The 22,257-nt window shown below is 44.1% G+C and overlaps 2 protein-coding genes across 2 annotated transcripts; one reads left to right on the plus strand and one right to left on the minus strand.

The window, feature by feature from the left end:
• Positions 1–483: 483 nt before the first annotated feature.
• On the minus strand, positions 484–7,623 carry lag3 (lymphocyte activating 3). Its single transcript, XM_066712366.1, has 8 exons — positions 7,106–7,623; positions 5,234–5,354; positions 4,834–5,051; positions 4,383–4,646; positions 3,858–4,148; positions 3,439–3,690; positions 3,091–3,215; positions 484–1,291 (listed from the first exon to the last, which is right to left on the minus strand). The coding sequence occupies exons 1-8, from the start codon at positions 7,152–7,154 to the stop codon at positions 1,169–1,171; spliced, it is 1,443 nt and encodes a 480-aa protein (XP_066568463.1). The 5' UTR covers positions 7,155–7,623; the 3' UTR covers positions 484–1,168.
• A 9,971-nt stretch (positions 7,624–17,594) lies between these two features.
• Positions 17,595–22,196, plus strand: mrpl51 (mitochondrial ribosomal protein L51). Its single transcript, XM_066712368.1, has 4 exons — positions 17,595–17,829; positions 18,085–18,169; positions 21,558–21,665; positions 21,910–22,196. Exons 2-4 carry the CDS (start codon positions 18,085–18,087, stop codon positions 22,104–22,106), a joined length of 390 nt encoding a protein of 129 aa, XP_066568465.1. The 5' UTR covers positions 17,595–17,829; the 3' UTR covers positions 22,107–22,196.
• Positions 22,197–22,257: the final 61 nt, after the last annotated feature.

Below are 22,257 nucleotides of genomic sequence, written 5' to 3' on the forward strand. Positions count from 1 at the left end.
TTGGTTGCCCTTGTATTTTAAACTTAACTGTATTGTACTACATTATAATGCACTAAACTGCAGTATCTGTATTGTAATATAATGCTATACTCTACAGCACTGTAACTGCTATACACATTGCACATTGCTTTATTATTCCTCTTTCTGTCTCTCTGTCACTCACTTCCGTCCTCCATTTTGAGTTTGGCTCACTCCCTTTCCCTCCGCCTCTCTCTCATTCTCTCTATCTAATGGTGAACGTCCTCTTGTATTCTGTCTCCCTCGTGTGGTGAGATCGACACACTGCAGCACAGCCCAAACTCTCCCCGCTCTCTCTACAGCATCTACAGTGTCCCACAGTCTCTCTATACAGTCTCTCTCTCTCTCTCTCTCTCTCTCTATCCACTCAGCTGCGATGTGTCCAGTCGTCTCTCTGGGCTGAATCAGTGTGTTTCACAGACACACAAATTGCTGACAAGATTCCACTGAAGCCAGTCTAGTCTGACCAACCAAAAGCGATTTAATATTTTTGAAAACAGGTTATTCAACGCAGATTTTTATTAATAACACAAATGAAACAAAAAGAGCCATTAATATATACAGGTATTACACACGCAAGAACATTAATAATAATAATAATAATAATAATAATAATAATAATAATAATAATAATAATAATAATGATTCAACAGACAGGAAGACAGGAAGATAATTCATTGTCAAGTCCAAATGGCAGTTAGAAACAGTTAGAGTTAGAAATGAAAAACATTGATTGTGCCTCTTAATGTGTAAAACACAAATGTAATATAAAAGGATATTTTTTCAATACAAATTTTACGATTTCCAGAAGAAAAAAATATTGTGATAATATTAAAAAATAAAAGTATTATTATTATTGTTGCCTGTCTGCCAAGGCTGCCAGTGGTCTGCAACGGAAATGCTACAGTTAGAAGCTGTGATAATTTTCTGCTGTTTTTTATGGTGTGGGGGTAATTTCCACTGAGCCAACTTTCTGCCAACGGTATGTTGTGTGTGCCAACAGTGTGCCAGTCAAAAGTATAGCAGACCAAAACTTGATATTTTGAATCTTTTTAGATGCTATGTTGCATTGGGGAATTTTGCCAACAGTGTGCCAACAGAAACCCCACAATTGGCAAGACGATGGCCAGGAGAAGGAGGGAGAGGGGAGTTAAACGTCTGCGCAGGCTGCAGCTTCTGTCACTTTCTTCCTGTCTTCCCTCGTAGGGGAGGAGCGAGGGAATGAGGAGTGAATGACTGTCTCTAATGCTGGGTACTGCAGGATCATCACTCGCTGCAAAAAGAGAGACAGAGAGAGAGAGAGAGAGAGAGAGAGAGGGAGATAAAACACTATAGACAAACTGACTGACTGGACACTACAGCACATTAACACTGACTGACTGACTGGACACTACAGCACATTAACACTGACTGACTGGACACTACAGCACATTAACACTGACTGACTGGACACTACAGCACATTAACACTGACTGACTGACTGGACACTACAGCACATTAACACTGACTGACTGGACACTACAGCACATTAACACTGACTTACTGACTGGACACTACAGTACATTAACACTGACTGACTGACTGGACACTACAGCACATTAACACTGACTGACTGGACACTACAGCACATTAACACTGACTGACTGGACACTACAGCACATTAACACTGACTGACTGACTGGACACTACAGCACATTAACACTGACTGACTGACTGGACACTACAGTGCATTAACACTGACTGACTGACTGGACACTACAGCACATTAACACTGACTGACTGGACACTACAGCACATTAACACTGACTTACTGACTGGACACTACAGTACATTAACACTGACTGACTGACTGGACACTACAGCACATTAACACTGACTGACTGGACACTACAGCACATTAACACTGACTGACTGACTGGACACTACAGCACATTAACACTGACTGACTGGACACTGCAGCACATTAACACTGACTGACTGCACAATACAGCACATTAATGCTGACTGACTGGACACCACAGCACATTTACACTGACTGACTGGACACTACAGCACATTAACACTGACTGACTGGACACTACAGCACATTTACACTGACTGACTGGACACTACAGCACATTAACACTTACTAACTGACTGGACACTACAGCACAATAACACTGACTGGACACTACAGCACATTAACACTGACTGACTGGACACTACAGCACATTAACACTGACTGACTGACTGGACACTACAGCACATTAACAGTGACTGACTGGACACTACAGCACAATAACACTGACTGGACACTACAGCACATTAACACTGACTGACTGGACACTACAGCACATTAACACTGACTGACTGACTGGACACTACAGCACATTAACAGTGACTGACTGGACACTACAGCACATTATCACTGACTGGACACTACAGCACATTAACACTGACTGACTGGACACTACAGCACATTAACACTGACTGGACACTACAGCACATTAACACTGACTGGACACTACAGCACATTAACACTGACTGACTGACTGGACACTACAGTACATTAACACTGACTGACTGACTGGACACTACAGCACATTAACACTGACTGACTGGACACTACAGCACATTAACACTGACTGACTGACTGGACACTACAGCACATTAACACTGACTGGACACTACAGCACATTAACACTGACTGACTGGACACTACAGCACATTAACACTGACTGACTGACTGGACACTACAGCACATTAACACTGACTGGACACTACAGCACATTAACACTGACTGACTGACTGGACACTACAGTACATTAACACTGACTGACTGGACACTACAGCACATTAACACTGACTGACTGACTGGACACTACAGCACATTAACACTGACTGGACACTACAGCACATTAACACTGACTGACTGACTGGACACTACAGTACATTAACACTGACTGACTGGACACTACAGCACATTAACACTGACTGGACACTACAGCACATTAACACTGGCTGGACACTACAGCACATTAACACTGGCTGAGACTCACACACAGTGCCGCACACTGTCACTCACACACTCACCCTGCGGTGGTTCCTGTACATCTTCCCTGTGATCAGCAGCAGCACCACAAACAGGACGCTCATGGTCGTCACCATGGCGATGTGCCCAGATGACCCCCCTGCCTCTGGCGCCCCCTCCTGATGACCTGAAGGGGTCAAGAGGTCAAGAGGTCAGTGGAGAAACAGAGGCGGCGCGCTTGTGAAGTATTAGTAGTAAGAGCAGCAGTAGTTGTAGTATAAGATTTAATATTATTATATTTTATTATTGGTTGTAGTAGCATTATGTTAATTAATTATTAGTTGTAGTATTTGTGGATCGTTAGTAGTAGTAGTAGTAGTATCAGTATTATTATCAGTTTTGTTACTTACCCACAATGGGAACATAGAAGCTGGCATTTCCCAGAATTCCCTCTGCCCCATAGAACTCGCACAGGAATTCCCCGGTTGTCACTTCCTGTGACCTCCCTGTGACCAGGAAGCTGTTACTGGGACCGGAGGTCAGCGGGGTCACCAGCCGGGTCCCGTTGGAGTCAAAGATCACGTGGCTCCACTCGTATCTCTGCACCCCCGTGTTGTTGCTGAGCTCACAGGTCAGGGTGAGGGGGAAGGTCGTCACCGAGACTACAGGGAGAGAAAAGACATATTGGTTAAATACATGCTCTGACTGTCACACGCTCTCTTTTCTCTCCCTCCTCCATCACTTTGTCTGCCTCCCTCCCCCTCTCTTTCTCTCTCACTCATTCGCTCTTCCCCTTCTCCCTTCTCCTCTCCCTCCTTCTTTTCCTCACCTTTGGCAGTGACCAGCCGCACCCTCCTCTCCACCCTCTTCCCCTCCACTTGTCCGTAGCACCGGTACATCCCGGCATCCCTCTCCTCCGCCACCGCCAGCTGGAGAGACACGTCCTGGGAGGAGAAGGGAGCGAGGGAGGAGGGGCGGAGGACAGGAGAGACTGCCCCCTCTGTCTCCCTCTCCCAGCCGCTCTGCTGCGCGGACAGCGCCTCGGTGAAGACGCAGGGCAGGGACACAGCCGCCCCCACAGCCACGAACACGGTGCTGTCTCTCGCGGGGGACATGATTCCTGACACGCAACAACATAATGCAGACAGTCTGTCACAGGGAGTCAATGTTACTGCAATGTAGTGTGTTGGATTAGATTACGCTATCCTGTATCACACTGTACTGTATAAGAACGTGCTGTAATAGTCTGTACTGTAAAAACCTTAATAAAAATCAGACTAATAACACAGAGACCACAGTCCAATCAATCAACAACCAATAATCAATTAATCAATTAAATCCAATGCCCACTGACCTCTGACTGCCAGCGTGTGCGAAGCTGTCCCTGTGTCTCCGTGGTGGTGCACCACACAGGAGAACACGCTCCCTCTCTCCTCAGGCACTACAGCGACCAGCTCCAGGCTCCGCCCCTCCCGGGTGACCTTTGACCCTGGGCGGCTGAGTGGGAGGGGACGATTGTTAACGTGCCAGCTCACTTTAGCCCCCTGTGGCCATGGAGTGACACTGCAACTCAGAGACACAGGCGATCCCTCCACAGGGACAGAGGGAGAGGCCAAAACTGACGAGAGAGAGAGAGAGAGAGAGAGAGAGAGAGAGAGAGAGAGGGTTAATACACTGACTGATTGACTGAATACTGCAGCATATTAACACTGACAGAGGGAGAGAGATAGAGACAGAAACAGAGATAGACAGACAGAGACAGAGAGAGAGACAGAGACGTAGAGACATACAGACTCCTCTCTCACCAGCTATGACTCGGAGCAGCACTGTGCGGTCCACACTCACAAATCCTCCTCTCACTCGGCACAGGTACACTCCTTCATCGTGCTCCCTCACTTTCTCTATCCGCAGGCTGAAGTCACCCTCGGGGAAGCCGGAGTGGGGGCAATGCGACCTTTTACCCTCGCCCGACCCCCGAAACTCCATCCCACTCCTCTCCATCCTCCACACTGTGCTGTCCGTCCTGAGAGAGAGAGAGAGATTGGAAGGGAGAGAAAGAGGGTTAATACAGTCCATTAACACTGACTGACTGACTGGACACTACAGGACATTAACACTGACTGACTGGACACATCAGCACATTAACACTGACTGAACACTATAGCACATTAACACTGACGGAGAGACACAGAGAGAGAGACTCACATGTTCTTCCTCTTTGTCCAGTGGATGGTGAGGGGGGTGCGGGGCGGGGGGGTGGAGTGACAGGGCAGAATAACTGTTGCCCCCGGAGACACGTACACCTCCACCTCCTCGCTCTCGGCACCTGTCAGCACAGACCAGTCAGTGTGGTCAGCACAGGGGCGTGTCCATATGGGTGGCATGGGGTGGCAGCTGCCAACCTTGAAATGAGCTCTGCCACCCCACTTGCCACCCCAGCCATGTTCAAAGACCTTGTTCATTTACTCATTGCTATTGATTCGAATTTATTTGTAGTATATTTAAATTATTATACATCTTAATGAGACAGGAACCCACGTATAAATTCCCGGCTATCAATCCGATTGTGAAATTGCGATTCGCTCACACACTTGCTCTGTGAACATCTTCAGTAACCATTTACCGTAATTTCTTAATTTTGGTTACTATTGTGAATTATTAAAAATAATTTAATTAACTTTTCAGTAAAAGTGTGCTTCAATGCCAAAGTATATTGTAATCTAGATGAGAATAGACACTAACTGAAGCCATGGATATTCAAATCCACCAAAGCTTTCAAACATGCTTTTAATTGTAGGGTTTTAATAAAGCATATTTGTATTGGTTAATAAGCCCTACACCAGTAGTGTGTCGGCTTTGAATGAGAATAACTGTAGATTGGGAAACTGGTAGGAATAGTTTTGTCTGAAGTCTGAAGAAGGATTTGATAGTCATTTGAAATAAATTAGCATTCTTGTCACTGTGCAATCAACAATTCTGTCATCGTACGAATTTGAACGAAATTAGAAAGGGCCGTCTGCAAAGGGTTAACTGTACTTGAATTGTACTGTATTCACAACGTGACTCCCCAAGATAACTACCCAGACAGTTAACTTGCAGGATATTTATGCAAAGTAACTTGCTAGCTTTATGAGACAATTTGAACGGCTCTTTCGTCAGCCTACTGATCGAGGTTATCATTAAGTAAGTGCTGCTATAGCTCATTTAAGCAAATAAGGCTATATGATGCAAAAGCAACATCATTAACATGCCATAAGTGTCAATAAGGATGCTGTACAGATCTGCCTGTGCGTGTCTTATACATTGCTAATGTAAATCTACTTCGGTGAAAATTAGTCCAAAATGCTGTAACAATCATAGATCCGTTTCCACTCGTGTTGTTGTTTTATGGTAGATAATATTTCAATTAATTTATGATACATTTATTTGGCTTTACATGCTCACTAGATGAGACAGAGTAACACAAGACGAAGAGGGAGGGGATATTAAGTTTCTTTATGAAACAATATATTCAGTTGGTGTTTTTCGTCAGATAGCAAAAACCAGTTGGAAAATGAACTATGACAAACAACACTACAACTTCATCAGCATAGGTCTAATTGATTTTGATTTGGCTTAGCCTGATTGCGGGGTTTAGTTCGCTAGCTTGCTACTGTTGTTACCTGTCTGACATGTTTGTTTGCCATTTTAAATACAAGTTAATGTGCAAATGATTTATTTTCAATAAAGTTTGTGTCTTGGATAAATACAATGTCTTGCATTTTCTAAATCTCAAATTAGAGCGCTGTAAGTGAGGCTGTATCGAACTGAACCGAACATACTGTTTGATTTAGTTATCATTGTTCCAGAGTAATTTGAGTGGCAGCGTAAATCGCATTTCCAGTGAATGTCCTATACGCAACCAGCTGGTCGTGCCACCCCATATTTTGCTCTTGCCCTCCCTTTGCCATCCCATGTATGAAACCCTAGACACTACTGACCAGTACACAAATAATACATAATAATGGACTAAACACAATACCAATAATACTAATACTAATACTACTACTACTACTAATAATAATGGCGGTCTCGCACCTGTAGCCCACAGAGCGGCTCCCAACAGCAGAAGAATCGTCCGGGACATCTCTGACAGGCTGTCTGTCTGTCTCTTGGTCTCTCTCCCCCTGTCCACCTGTCTCTCTGTGTCGCTCTGCCTGCCTCTGCTCTGCTCTCTCCTTTCCGTCTGTTCCTTCCCTAGTGTCTTGTCTGCCCCCGTTCCTGTTCTTTCGTTCTGTGATTTCCCTTCTTTATTCCTTATTCTGTCACTTTTCGCGTCGCTTTGTCTCTGTCCCTCGCCCTGTCGGTCTGTCTGTCTGTCTTGTCTCTTCTTGTCTAGCTCTTTGCGCGCTGTCTCTCTGCGTGTCTTTATCTCCGCCGCTGATGAAATGTTTAAATTTCCAATGTTGTTATTTTACAGTCCGCTATTATTGTCTTTCTTTCTATCTGTTGATCGTGTTATCTGTTCTTTATTTCTCTCTGGCGTCTCTCTCTGTCTACTCTGCGCGTCTCAGCGACTTTTTGAACGGAGGCGGTAATACGGGACTCCCTATGAGGGCGGGCGGGCTGGTCGGTCTCTCTCTCTCTCTCTCTCTCTCTCTCTCTCTCTCTCTCTCTCTCTCTGTTTCTCTGTTTCTCTCTATCTGCGTCACGTGTGAACCGAGAATCCCCGCCGGCGCCTTTGATGTTCTTGAGAAGCGGCGCTCGTGACGCCAGTCGGAAACTCGCGCTGCACCGCAGAGCTCGAGACAAAAACACGGAGACAGCTGAGTGACAGTGATTGACAGCTGAGTAACTGAGTGATTGACAGCTGAGTGACTAAGTGACTGACAGCTGAGTTACAGTGATTGACAGCTGAGTGACTGAGTGATTGACAGCGGAGTCACTGAGTGATTGACACCCGAGTCACTGAGTGATTGACAGCTGAGTGACTAAGTGACTGACAGCTGAGTGACAGTGATTGACAGCTGAGTGACTGAGTGATTGACAGCTGGGTGACTGAGTGATTGACAGCGGGGTGACTGAGTGATTGACAACTGAGCGACAGTGATTGACAGCTGGGTGACTGAGTGATTGACAGCTGAGTGACTGAGTGATTGACAGCTGGGTGACAGTGATTGACAGCTGAGTGACTGAGTGACTGACAGCTGCAGGCTGGGGGGCTGGGGCTTCATGGATCACTCTAGAATATATTGTATTGGTACTTTATATAATATGGGGAAAGAGAGACAGACAGTGAAACAGAGAAAAATCAACAGAGACTGAGAGGGAGAGAGAGAGAGACAGAGCAAAGACAGGGAGGGAGACCTGTAGAGAGAGCAATAGAGATACAGAGAGAGAGATACAAGGAGAGAAAGGTGGACAGAGATAGAGAGACAGACAGACAGACAGACAGACAAAGAGACCTGGAAACCTCATTACTATAATTAACAGCCACGTTGTCAGAAAGCTTGTCAGCGAATTAATTAGCCGGTCTTCCAGTAAGGAGTATGTTGTGATAACGAGTTTACGTAAGAGAGAGCGAGTGCTGACTCAATCTCTCCCTCCGTCTCTCCCTATCTTGCTCTCAATTCTATTTAATTCAATTCAATTTAAAAAACAGCAAAGCTTTATTGACATGGCTAAGTTCCATCAGTGTTGCCGAAGCACAGACAGACAGACAGGCCCAGGACTCAGATCAATGTGTCTGTCAGTCTGTGAGTACAGATGGCCCCAGCTGTGGTGGGGGGGTGATCCTGTACAGACCACCATGACCATGACTACTCCCCTGAGGTCTACTGAAACAGCTGATGGGGATCCAGTAGAGGTTTTCGAGAAGCCAGGGCAGTTAGCTGTGTTCTATAATCTGACAGTGCAGAGTCTGACACAGAAAAATGAAGGAACCCCCATTGTTGTGAAGCAGAGCCTTCCCCCATACACAGATGCAGGTTTCTGAAAAGTCCGATTTCAGAAGATGTCTTCAGACAAAAAGTTTGGACGGTGTAGGGAGATCAGAGGGCTCATAAGTACATTTTTAAGTAGACAGATGACGAGGGAGTTGAAATAAGCATTGGGTGAGTTAAGTGTGGCTCTTACCACTTTGTGACAGAGGGATGGGGGTATGGAAGAAGGTTTACAGTAAGTGAAGAGAGATCAGAAGTAAAGCAGAATTTCTGAGAAGTTTTTTTGTTTTAAATAGATTGCACACAATTGGCGAGGTGTGTCACTCCCACAGTTGAGTGTGTGTGCTGTAACTGCAGCTGCACAACCCCCTTTGAATGTACAGTCAGCACAGGCTTTGGATCCAGTTTTGACTCATGTAAAGAAAAGCATTCAACAACAGGACCAGTTGCCTGACCCCTGCCATGGTTTTAAGACTTTGGCATTAGCTGAGGATATTTTGGCATACACCACGGGGACCGGGGAAGTGTTGTGGGTTGTCCCTAACACTCTCAGGTCTGATCTTTTGTATGTGGCCCATAATGCAGGAGGTCATTTGGGCATACAAAAGATGGGGTAGGCTTTGTAGTACTTTTTGGTGGCCAAACATGATATAAGACATTGAGACACACTGCCTAAATTGCTTGACTTGTGCACATATTAATCTGGATGCTGTGGCTAAAAAAGACTGTGGTCTACTTGTCTGTGTGAAGGACCTTGGATTAATTTACAAATTGATAATGTAGGCCCCCTGCCCTCCTCAAAAGGAGGATACAGGTACATTCTTGTAGTGATAGACACTGTCACAAAGTGGGTCAGAGCCTTTCCAATTAAATCAGATACAGCCAAAGCCACTGCTGAAGTCCTATCGGAAGAAGTCTATTGTAGATGGGGACTTCCAAACACTTTGGAAAGTGACAGGAACTAATTTCACTTCACAAATTTATAGAGAGCTGTCACATGTATTAGAAATTGAACATTTGCTTCACATCGCACACTGTCCTCAGTCTACACTACCATGTAAAATGGACAGTGTGATTATTTGAACATTACTTTGTTTTTGACAATGACACTGGAGGAAAAGGAAACATCCAGTTTCCCAGTGCAATGTCCTACACTACACGACGAGCCGATGCGTGGACTTGTGTATACACCGACATATAAGACTTTGCTCAATAATGTACAATGGGTTAATGTGCCAATCATTGCCAATGTTCAGGACTGGATATTGACGTATTTCAATGCTGAAGATGTGTACTGGAATGTGTCAACTATTACAGATATTGGGGAAGTTAAAAATGGCTTGGTATATCTGTATCATGTATAATGGCAGGATATGGTACGCCATGCTGGACCAGGGATGTTGTCTTGATAATGGGACACATACAGCTGTGATGTTACTAGAAAGTATGATTTTCCTGATGGTTTTGATTCTGAAATTATGTGCATAATCATGCTTAAAGCTTATCCTCAACTGGGGTATAGAGGCGATGGTAGCTGGTGTGTTACTAGGCTGTGGTCACTGAGCCGGTACTTGGTCAGGATCTGTCTCTGCTCCATGTCTCTTACAGTGAAGAAACTCTGCCAGGGTGGACTCTCTGTTTAGGGCCCGACAGCGGTCCAGTTTGTTCTGTACTTCAGTCTCCCTGTCCCGCTGCTCCAGACAGGAGTCTCTGTTGTGGTTTACTGCTGGTCGACTCTGAGGCAGGCTGGCAGTGCTGACCTGCAGCTGCTCTGCGTCAGAGGTGAGGGCCGGGGCTGCAGGACCGGCTGGCTGAGGGACTCTTTTCTGGGCTGAGCTTGGGGCGGGGCAGAGTCTGGGTCACTGCTCCTCACATGTGTCCAGAGACCGAGGCTCTGCTCTGTCTGTGGTGACAGTGGGGCCTGAGCCTGCCCAGCAGCCTGGTCTGGGGTTTCTGTTGTCCTTGTCCTGTTCTTCTGTACAGTTCTGCATGCAGGGTTTCTATTAGCTGTTCATCCCATTTTCTGCAATCCTGCTGACTGACTCTTTCTGCTATTTCTTTTAATGCATTCACTTCCAAGGTAATGTGATCTGACACAGATTGTCATGCCCAGGTAGGTGTAGTGTGTCTAGGGTGATGTTTCCTAGCTCCCTCTCTCTCTTTCTCTCTCGCTCTCTCCCTCCCTCCCTCTTTACCTCTCTCTCATTCTTTGTACACTGTTTGTCACTCACTGTGTGGAAACTAACCCAGACTCACTTTGACTCAGAAGTGTGTTTACAGGCCATGTAATTTTCCTAAATTTCGGTCAGCTACGCTTGTTTGTGTCTGTGTGCGTGTGTCTCTGTCTGTCTGTGCCGCTCTGTGTGTCTCTGTGTCTCTCTGTGTCTGTCAGCATCTGTGTGTGTGTGTGTGTGTGTGTGTGTGTGTTGGTCTGTGTGTCTGTATGCATGCATTTATGTGTGTCTCTGTTTCTGTGTTTATGTGTGTGTTTGACAGGTGTATAATTACAGTACAGTGTCTATTACAGGTGTGTATATATAGTACAGTGTAGTACAGGTGTAAATATACAGTACAGTGTAGTACAGGTATATACTCTTTCTCTTTCTTTATCTGAAGAGCTCTTCCTCTTTCTTTATCTCTCCTCCCACCCTCTCTTAGGCATCCCCTTCTGTCCCCTCCATCCCCCTCCCACCCCTCTCTATCTCTCTCTTCTGTCAAGTGGAAAATCTTATGATGCCCCTTCAGATCTCTTTTCTCCCACACCTAATTGTTTTGTCATATTCAAATTAATCTCTCTCTCTCTCTCTCAGTCTCTCCCTCTCTCTAAAATTCAAATTCAAATTCAAACTCAAATTATCTTTATTAGCTTCACCAGAGTGCTCTGGTGTTACCAAAACTTTCAAAACGCATTACAGCACAGGGATAACACAGAGCAATACAGTACAAAATCATAGTGTATAAATAAGGATGAAGAAACAGAAACAGAAACTAAAATCACTGAACATTAGTGTCTCTCTCCACTGTTGTTAATGAATATAAACAAGAACAACAACAGAAAAGTCTATAATCCTCCACAGCTCCATTAACAGAACCCCAACAACTGGAACTGTCCTATAGACAGCCCCCCCCTCCATCCCCAGAGACACAGGGTGTTGCAGGGTGTCCACACTGTCCCTTGGGCTGTGAGAAGGTGCTGCAGGGTGTCCTGTAGCAGGCTCAAAAACATTTGGCTGCTAGGGGTGCGGTGCGCTCTTCCTCTCCCGCTATAAGACAGATAATTGAATGTGATCTGGAAGGAGTTTCAACTCTTGTGTCATGATTTCAAATGTTTGGCCCGTATTTCTCTGTATTTTGAGCAGGACAACAGGAAGTGAGATTCTGTTTCATAGTGACGGCACAGCCTATTTATTTAGGTATTGATGGCTCTATTTAGGGCCTGATAGCATTGAAGTTTATTCTGTAATTTTGTTGTCATTTTTTTTTTTTTGGTTGATTTGTTTGTTTGTGGCTTGGATCTGAAGCTCACTGGTTTCACTTGGGCTCAGTTCTGTGAGCCTCAGAACCTTTTGGCCCAGGGGTCCTTGCTTTGTCGATCTCTCTCTCAATTCAATTCAATTTCAATTCAAGGGTGCTTTATTGGCATGACAAACAGTTTCGTAGTGTTGCCAAAGTAGTTGCTCTCTCTCTCTCTCTTTCTCTCTCTCAGCAGCTCTTTGTCCAACTCAGAGATTCCAACATGAACACATTTGAAGGGGGCATCTTAATATTTTCCATTTGAAAGGAGAGAGAGACAGCGAGATGGAGAGAAAGAATGGTGTGAATTTGAATATGACCAAACAATTAGGGGTGGGAGAGAGGTGTAGAAGGAGAGAGAGAGAGAGAGAGAGGGAGAGAGAGAGAGATTTGATAGGGCATCTTAATATTTTCCTTTCAAAACAAGAGAGAAAGAGATTTTATATTTTCCCTTCAAAAGGGGAGAGAAAGAAAGGGGGGATATGCATATGACAAAAAGAAGGGGGGAGGGAGAGAGGTAGAAAGAGGGGAAAGGTAGAGACTGGCAGAGATAGAAGGGGAGAGAGACAGAGAGAGACTGAGCAACTAGGTCATTCACATTATATTTTCAAAATATTTTGGGGGAATTGACTAAAAGACAAAGAAGGCTGAGAAAGAATGAGAATCTATTATTATTATTATTATTATTATTATTATTATTATTATTATTATTATTATTATTCCAATCCAGTCCAATGGTCTTGTATCAGTGCAGTTCCAAAGTATGTTGAATGCCAAAAAAAAGAGAATTATTCCTTGCAATACCTAAGATGAACAAGGAGAAGAGAGGGAGGGGGGTGTATTATCTGCCTGCAGTGCTGTATTGAGATACAGCACTTATGATTATTTAAAAAAACATCATCATAATAATACCGGTAAGAACACCAGCAGTAACAATAATTGTCTGTGTTTTAAAATCAACACGATCTGGTTGTTCCTATGAGAATGTATTGTGCACAAACATGCATTTCATATTTTCCGAAAAAAATAAATGTGCCACTGATCAAAATTTGGATATTAATCATTCTCTCCCTCCTTCCCCTCCGCCTTCTTCTCTCTCTCTCTCTCTCTCTCTCTCTATCTATCTCTGATTGCGTAAATATCAGAAGCCACAAAGCCACAACTATAGCTATAGGAAATAGCACTCAGCTCTAACCCATATAACACAGTCTGGTTTACCACTGACAAACACACACACACAAACACACACACTTGGAGACACAAAAATGCACACAGACAAAGAGAGAGAGATGCATAGACACATGCACAAATACACGCACACAGATGCACACACACAAATACACACACAGAGATACATGCACACACCAATACACACACAGAGACACACACATAGATACACACACAGAGATACATGCACACACACAGAGATATACACACCAATACACACACAGAGATACATGCACACACACAGAGATACACACACCAATACACACACAGAGATACATGCACACACAGAGATATATGCACACACACAGATACATGCACACACACAGAGATACACACACCAATACACACAGAGATACATGCACACACACAGAGACACACACAGAGACACACACACAGAGATACATGCACACACACAAATATACACACACCAATACACACACAGAGATACATGCACACACACAGAGATACACACACCAATACACACACAGAGAGATACATGCAAACACAGAGACACACACAAATGCACACAGAGATACAGAGACACACAGATACATAAACACACAGAGACACACACACAAATACACAAACACACATTCACAGAGACACACATGAATACAGATACATACACAAGGAGACACACTGAAAAATTACTGAACTGGGCTGTATTTCACTGTATTGGACTGTAGAGAACTCTATTGGTCTATACTGGCCTGTATTGGACTGTATTGGACTTTATTGACCTGTAGACTATATTGGACTGTACTGGACTATATAGCACTGTACTGGTCTGTCTTGGGCTGTACTGTTGTGTATTTGTCTGTATTGGTCTCTATTGCTCTGTATTGAGGCGCACTGTTATTGATGACCTGTGCAGACAGCTGATGTCAATGGAAAAACCCAGAGACGAGCACTAAAGATACCAAATCAAACAGACACATTAATAGCTCCTGCTATTAATACAGCGCAGCTCAGTACTAACCGACTGACTTTCCACTCACACGCTCTGCAGCATACTGACACACACACACAGAGACACAGAGACATACACTGAGACACACAGACACAGAAACACAGAGACACAGAGAGACACACCTAGACACACACACACACACACACACACACACAGAAACATGGAGACGCACACAGAGACACACACACACTGACAGACACAGAGACACCAAGATGTACACACACACACACACACACACACACAGAGACACAAAGACGTACACCAAGACACACACAAACACAGAGACATAGAGATACAGAGAGACACTGACACGCACACAGAGAGACACACCTAGACACACACACAGAAATATGGAGACACACACACAGAAATATGGAGACACACACAAACACACACACACAGACTCAAACACTCTGAGCACTGAAGACACACCCAGACACTGCACTGACAAACTGACACAGACCAGTACAGACCAGACACAGCACTACCACACTGATGCAAACCAGTCCAAAACAAACCAGTACAGTCTGCTAGATTACAGACCAGTACAGTCTTCTAGATTATACACCAGTACAGACCAGTACAGCTCATGCAGCGCACTGTTATTGATGACCTGTGCAGACAGCTGATGTCAATGGAAAAACTCAGAGACGCACACTACAGATACCAAATCAAACAGACGCACAGATTGAGGCTCCTGCTATTAATATAGCACAGCTCAGCACTAACCAACTGACTTTCCACTCACATGGTCTGCAGCATACTGACACACACACACACACACGCACAGAGACACCAAGATATACACACACACAGAGACAGAGACGTATACCGAGACACATACATAGACACAGAAACACGGAGACACAGAGATACACAAACACAGAGATGTACACACATAGAGACACACACATACACAGAGATACGGAGATGTACACGGAGACATAGAGACACACACACACACAAGGAGACACGGAGACACAGAGGGACACAGAGACATCGAGATGCACACAGAGACACGGGGACACACTGAGACGTACACAGAGAGACACACACACACTGACACAGTCACACACAGAGACACACACACACACATTATTAAACCGCATTATTGCTGATTTTTCCACAGCCCAGTAACTGCCTATATTTTCTATGCAATGTGAATGAGACATAAGCACATTATTACATCACTTCCTGTCAGCTAAGAAATATATATTACATATATTACAATATTCAATATGACATATACTCAGCAAAAAAAGAAACGTCCCTTTTTCAGGACACTGTATTTTAAAGATAATTTTATAAAAATCCAAATAACTTCACAGATCTTTATTGTAATGGGTTTAAACAATGTTTTCTATGCTTGTTCAATGAACCATAAACAATGAATGAACATGCACCTGTGGAACGGTCGTTAAGACATTAACAGCTTACAGACGGCAGGCAATTAAGGTCACAGTTATAAAAACTTAGGACACTAAAGAGACCTTTCTACTGACTGAAAAACACCAAAATAAAGATGCCCAGGCTTCCTCCTCATCTGCGTGAACGTGCTTTAGGCATGCTGCAAGGAGGCATGAGGACTGCAGATGTGGCCAGGGCAATAAATTGCAATGTCCGTACTGTGAGACACCTAAGACAGCGCTACAGGGAGACAGGAAGGACAGCTGATCGTCCTCGCAGTGGCAGTGTAATAACACCTGCACAGGATCGGTCCATCCGAATATCACACCTGCGGGACAGGTAAAGGATGGCAACAACAGCTACCCGAGTTACACCAGGAACGCACAATCCCTCCATCAGTACTCAGTACTCAGCAATAGGCTGATAGAGGCTGAACTGAGGGCTTGTAGGCCTGTTGTAAGGCAGGTCCTTACAGACATCACCGGCAACAGTGTCGCCTATGGGCACAATCACACCTTCACTAGACGTGATTTCCTGCAAGACAGAAATGTCAGTGTTCTGCCACGGCCAGCGAAGAGCTGGATCTCAACCCCATTGAGCACGTCTGGGACCTGTTGGATCAGAGGGTGAGGGTAGGGCCATTCCCCCAGAAATGTGCGGGAACTTGCAAGTGCCTTTGCAGAAGAGTGGGGTAACATCTCACAGCAAGAACTGGCAAATCTGGGTCAGTCCATGAGGAGGAGATGCACTGCAGTACCTATGCAGCTGGTGGCCACACAGATACTGTCTGTTACAATTGATTTTGACCCCCCATTTGTTCTAGGACACATTATTCCATTTCTGTTAGTCACATGTCTGTGAAACTTGTTCAGTTTATGTCTTAGTTGTTGAATCTCTTATGTTCATACAAATATTTGCACGTTATGTTTGCTGAAAATAAAAGCAATTGAAAGTGAGAGGACGTTTCTTTTTTTGCTGAGTTTATAACACTGACTGACTGTCAGCACTCACAAACTGACATGAACCAGTACAGACCAGACACTGCACTAATGCAATCCAGTCCAATACAGACCAGTACAGTCTGCAAGATCAGGGGTTCCAAACTAAAAGGAAAAATGGAGAACATAGAACCTTATTCCCCAGTCTGGGAAGCTCTGTGCTATTTACAGTCCAGTACAGACCAGTACACTCTCGTTATGTAATGCTAAACTAGTGCTGATACACTGTACATTAGTAGTAGTTGTAGAAGTAATATTATTAGAAGTTATGTTATTATTATAACTAGAATAATAACATTTAGAATCATTAGCCTAATAATTGTATGAGTTAACTGGAATCACTTGGTGGCGTAGCGTTGCTTCCCTCTACAGACCAAATGAAATTCGTGCAATAAGAAAAGTGTAAATGCGCCTCCATTTCGAACAATACCATTTATATAGTTTTTTTTAAGACAGAAAACCGACAGGCTCCATTTTGTGAGGTTTTACGGTAAGTCGAGGTGAGTTTAAGACCGAAAGGGACGCTGGGATATATCACAAAATGGCGGCCCCCATGTTTGGAGTACAGTGTCATTGATGTTTGTCGTTTTGTTTTTTGTATTACGCGTATTAACGTATGCGGTTTTCGGCAACAACGTCACGAATAAATACCGCATTGTCTCCGTTTTCGAGTGATACTCTTAATTATAGGTTTTATCACATTGATTGTAGTTATCGTTTGAAAAATCGCGTCTAGTGTGACAAGTTCGTGTTGAAAGAAGCAGAGTAAGTTAATGTGCTGTAGTGTCCAGTCAGTGTTAATGTGCTGTAGTGTCCAGTCAGTCAGTGTTAATGTGCTGTAGTGTCCAGTCAGTCAGTGTTAATGTGCTGTAGTGTCCAGTCAGTCAGTGTTAATGTGCTGTAGTGTCCAGTCAGTCAGTGTTAATGTGCTGTAGTGTCCAGTCAGTCAGTCAGTGTTAATGGACTGTAGTGTCCAGTCAGTCAGAATGTTTAATCTGTGTTAATCTCTCTTTGTGTTAGATGTCAGTGTTGCTGGGCAGTGTGTGGAGAGCCGGTGTGTCTCTGTTTAAACCCACACTGCAGACAGGCAGGCAGATAAGCACAGGTGAGTGTGTGTGAGTCTCTGTGACTGTCTTACTCTCATTTTTTCAGTGTGTCTTCCTGTCTCTCTATCCCTGCCCTGGTGACTCTCTTGTACAGCATCCTGTGAGATCCTGATGAGAACCCATAGGAGCCTGCATCAGGTCCTGTTTCCTGCGTCTCATCTGCGACCCTGTGGAATCTTGGTGAAACCGTGGTGCGAGTCGAGTGTTGCTTCCCCAGGTTTATCAAGGGCTTTGTCATGTGAAACGTGACAAACTGGAGTCCACACAAAATACTTTGTCTGAAAGGAAATATAAATATGCTGAAAATGCCATGAAGTCCTCCTGGTCTTTGACCTTTTAGTGATTTTGTGCCAGGCATATTTTGAGCTGTTAATGAACTCTGTCAAATTCAGGGCTTCCGGGCTCGTGTGTTATTAGTGCCGGCCCAGTGACTGTGTGGAAAATCCACTGCCCCTCTTCACTGGATAGCACACCGCTCATCTCAGCCCTGTTCATGAACTGGGCACCCTCATTTATTAACCTTTGCAGATTGTAGGATGAATAATGTGAACTCTGCCCAACCTCTGGGCAAATTGTAGGGAAGAGAACACCCTCTCCCTCTCTCTCTCTCTCTCTCTCTCTCTCTCTCTCTCTGTGTCTCTCCCTCCCTCCTTCCCCTCCCTCTTTGTCTCCATCCCTCTGTCTTTCCCTGTCTCTTCCTCTCTGTCACTCCCTCCTTCTCCTCCCTTTCCCTCCATCTCTCTCTCTCTTCCTCTCTGTGTCTGTCCCTCCCTCCCTCTGTCTCTCTGTGTGGGTATGGAGGTCATTTCTATTCTGATTATTGAACATAAGAAAGTTTACAAACGAGAGGAGGCCATTCTCCCCATCGTACTCATTTGGTGTCCATTAATAACTAAGTGATCCAAGGATCCTATCCAGTCTGTTTTTGAATGTTCCCAAACTTTCAGCTTCTACCACATCGCTGTGGAGTTTGTTCAGATTGTGACGCCTCTCTGTGTGAAGAAGTGTCTCCTGTTGTCTGTCTTGAATGCCTTGAAGCCCAATTTCCATTTGTGTCCCGGGTGCGTGTGTCCCTGCTGATCTGGAAAAGCTCCTCTGGTTTGATGTGGTCGATGCCTTTCATGATGTTGAAGACTTGGATCAAGTCCCCACGTAGTCTCCTCTGTTCCAGGGTGAAAAGGTTCAGGTCCTCAGTCTCTCAGTAGGACATTCCCTTCAGACCTGGAATAAGTCTGGTTGCTCTCCTCTGAACTGCCTCTAGAGCAGCGATATCTTTCTTGAAGTGTGGAGCCCAGAACTGTCCACAGTATCCAGATGAGCTCTAACTAGTGCATTGTACAGTCTGAACATCACTGCCCTTGTTCTCAATTCTACACTTTTGACAATATACCCTAGCATTGTGTTTGCCTTTTTTATTGCTTCCCAGTACTGATCCCTGTGGAACTCCATTAACAACCTCACCCCAGTTAGAAGCGACTCCTCTAATCGACACCCTCTGTTTCCTAGACATCAACCAGTTCATAATCCATCTACTTACATTACCCTGAATGCCTACAGCTTCCAATTTGAGGATCAGTCTTTGGTGTGGAACCTTATCAAAAGCTTTTTGGAAATCTAAGTATATCATATCATATGCTTTCACGTGATCTACAGCTGCAGTTGCATGTTCAAAAAATTATAATAAATTAGTAAGACATGATCTGCCTCGTCTAAACCCATGTTGACTATCTCTAAGAATATGGTTTTCATTAAGATGCTCCTCTATTTTCTGTCTAATCATTTTGTCCAACATTTTACAGGTGATGCAGGTGAGACTGATTGGTCTGTAATTTCCTGGCTCAGTTTTGTCCCCTTTCTTGTGGATTGGTATGACATTTGCTGTCTTCCAGTCAGTTGGCACATCCCCTGTTCTAAGTGTCATTTGGAATATTTGAGTTAGTGGCCTATAAATAATTTCCCTCATTTCTTTAAGTACTGTTGGAAGTATCCCATCTGGCCCAGGTGATTTGTTGGTTTTTAATTCTGCTAGTCCCTTTAGTACCTCCTCCTCATTTATCCTGATCTCTCTTAGGGTTTGACTGGACTGATTGTCAACCTGTGGCATGTTATCTGTCTTTTCTTTTGTAAAAACCTCTGTGAAATACTCATTTAAAACATGTGCCACATCTTGTTCGTTTTCCAAGATACCTCAATTTTTGCCCTTTATCTGTTTCACTTCCTCCCTTATTGACCTCTTGCTGTTGTAATATTGAAAAAAGCTCTTTGCATTAGTTTTAGCTCCAGAACTATGTTTCTTTCTATTTCACTCTTTGCTTTCCTGATCCCTTTCTTAAGGTCTCTTTGCAGCTCAACATATTCTATGTATTTTGTTTAGTCTCCATCCCTTTTGTATGCGCTATACAACATTTTCATTCTCTTTATATTTTTTTGCATACCTCTATTAAACCATTTTGGCCAATGTTTTTTGGTCCTCAATCTGGTCCTCAATTTCCTCAAGTTTTGGTACAAATTGTAGTAGTATATTCTTAAAATATACCCATCCATTTTCAACTGACTCTGTATCCATTGTGCTCCAGTCTACCTCTTCTAAGTGCCGCCTCATACCTTCAAGGTTTTCTTTTCTAAAATTGTAGACCATCGTTTTATACTTGGACCTTGTTTTTTTGAAAGAATGCCTCAACGCTAACCATGTTGTGATCACAATTTGCCATTGGTTCTCTAACTAGTGTCCCTCTGACTCTATCTTGGTCATTTGAAAAGATCAAGTCAATGCATGCTCTCTCCCTGGTTGGTTCCCTGACAAATTGAGTTAGAAAGCAGTCATTTACCATCCCAACCATTTCTATTTCTGCCTCTGTCGTCCCAACCGGGCTTTCCCAGTCTATGTTTGGGAAATTGAATCCCCCATTATAACATGAGTTATTGGTGATTGATTATGCGGTCAGGATGTTATTATCACCCTCGTGTTTATTGTTTACTGATAATTAGCTATTTTTTATTTTTCATTATTGATTCATCAGTATTGATTATTGATTGGGTATTGATGATGTCTCAGAGCATGCTGTCAGGTCAGGATGATATCACTTATCACTGAAATTGATTGATTGTTGGTCATCTCATTGTTGGCTGTAAGCTCAGGATATTCTCATAATCCTTAGTATTATCATCATTATTTAGATCATTCAGTATTGATGATTTAATATTGATTATAGGTTATTGATTGATTATTTGTGCTTGATTCCCCTCAAGGGCTTAGCAGCAGTGTCAGTGTTTATTATTATTATTATTATTATTATTACTACTACTACTACTACAAATAGTTGTCGTTGTCATTATCATCATCATGATCCGAGGTTATTGATTATTGATTGGTTATTGATTACCCAGGGGTGTGCAGCAGGGTGAGGATGCACGCGATCCCACTCCCAAAGCAGACGGACCGCTGGAATGAGAAGCGCAGTGTGTACGGGCTCTACGACAACGTAGGCATTCTGGGTAAGAGAGGGAGGGGAGGTGGAGAGGTGGAGAGATGGAGGGAGCGAGAGGGAAAGACGGAAGGGGGTGAAGGAATCTATAGGTTGAATGACCGCTTACGAGCAAGCGGAGAGGGAGAGGAGGAAGCGAAGAGGCAGCATTAGTAGTGACAACTGTAATCGTATTATTTTATTAGTAGAAGTAGTAGTAGTATCCTCCTCACCCTCTCTATTCTGTTGACTCCTCCCCACCCACGGCTGTCCAGGCGACTTCAAGGCCCACCCCCGGGACCTGATTGTGGCCCCCCGTTGGCTGAAGGGATTCCGCGGCAACGAGCTGCAGCGCTGCATCAGGAAGAAGCAGATGGTGGGCGACCGCATGATGACCTCTGACCTCCACAGTCTGGAGAAGAGAATTAGCTTCCTGTACCGGCACTTCAACCGATACGGGAAACACAGATAGATAGACAGGAAGTCAGACAGTCAGTCAGTCTTTTGTGCAATTGTTATTTGTTGGTGTGCTTTTGCTTTTGAATAAAGAGGGTATACACATTCACTGTCTCCGTTTGTCTCTGTGTGTCTCTGTCTGCCTGTGTGTGTATTTTTCCTTGTCT

Source organism: Amia ocellicauda, chromosome 1, assembly GCF_036373705.1.
Source record: "Amia ocellicauda isolate fAmiCal2 chromosome 1, fAmiCal2.hap1, whole genome shotgun sequence".
Taxonomy (NCBI): domain Eukaryota; kingdom Metazoa; phylum Chordata; class Actinopteri; order Amiiformes; family Amiidae; genus Amia; species Amia ocellicauda.

Coding starts and splice junctions, on each gene's coding strand:
- lag3 (XM_066712366.1), bottom strand. CDS start 7,154: ATGTCCCGGACGATTCTTCTGCTGTTGGGAGCCGCTCTGTGGGCTACA. Junction 4,647..4,833: donor GCTGCTCCGAGTCATAGCTG/GTGAGAGAGGAG, acceptor CTCTCTCGTCAG/TTTTGGCCTCTCCCTCTGTC. Junction 3,691..3,857: donor GCGGCTGGTCACTGCCAAAG/GTGAGGAAAAGA, acceptor CTCTCCCTGTAG/TCTCGGTGACGACCTTCCCC.
- mrpl51 (XM_066712368.1), top strand. CDS start 18,085: ATGTCAGTGTTGCTGGGCAGTGTGTGGAGAGCCGGTGTGTCTCTGTTT. Junction 18,170..21,557: donor AGGCAGGCAGATAAGCACAG/GTGAGTGTGTGT, acceptor TTGATTACCCAG/GGGTGTGCAGCAGGGTGAGG. Junction 21,666..21,909: donor CGACAACGTAGGCATTCTGG/GTAAGAGAGGGA, acceptor ACGGCTGTCCAG/GCGACTTCAAGGCCCACCCC.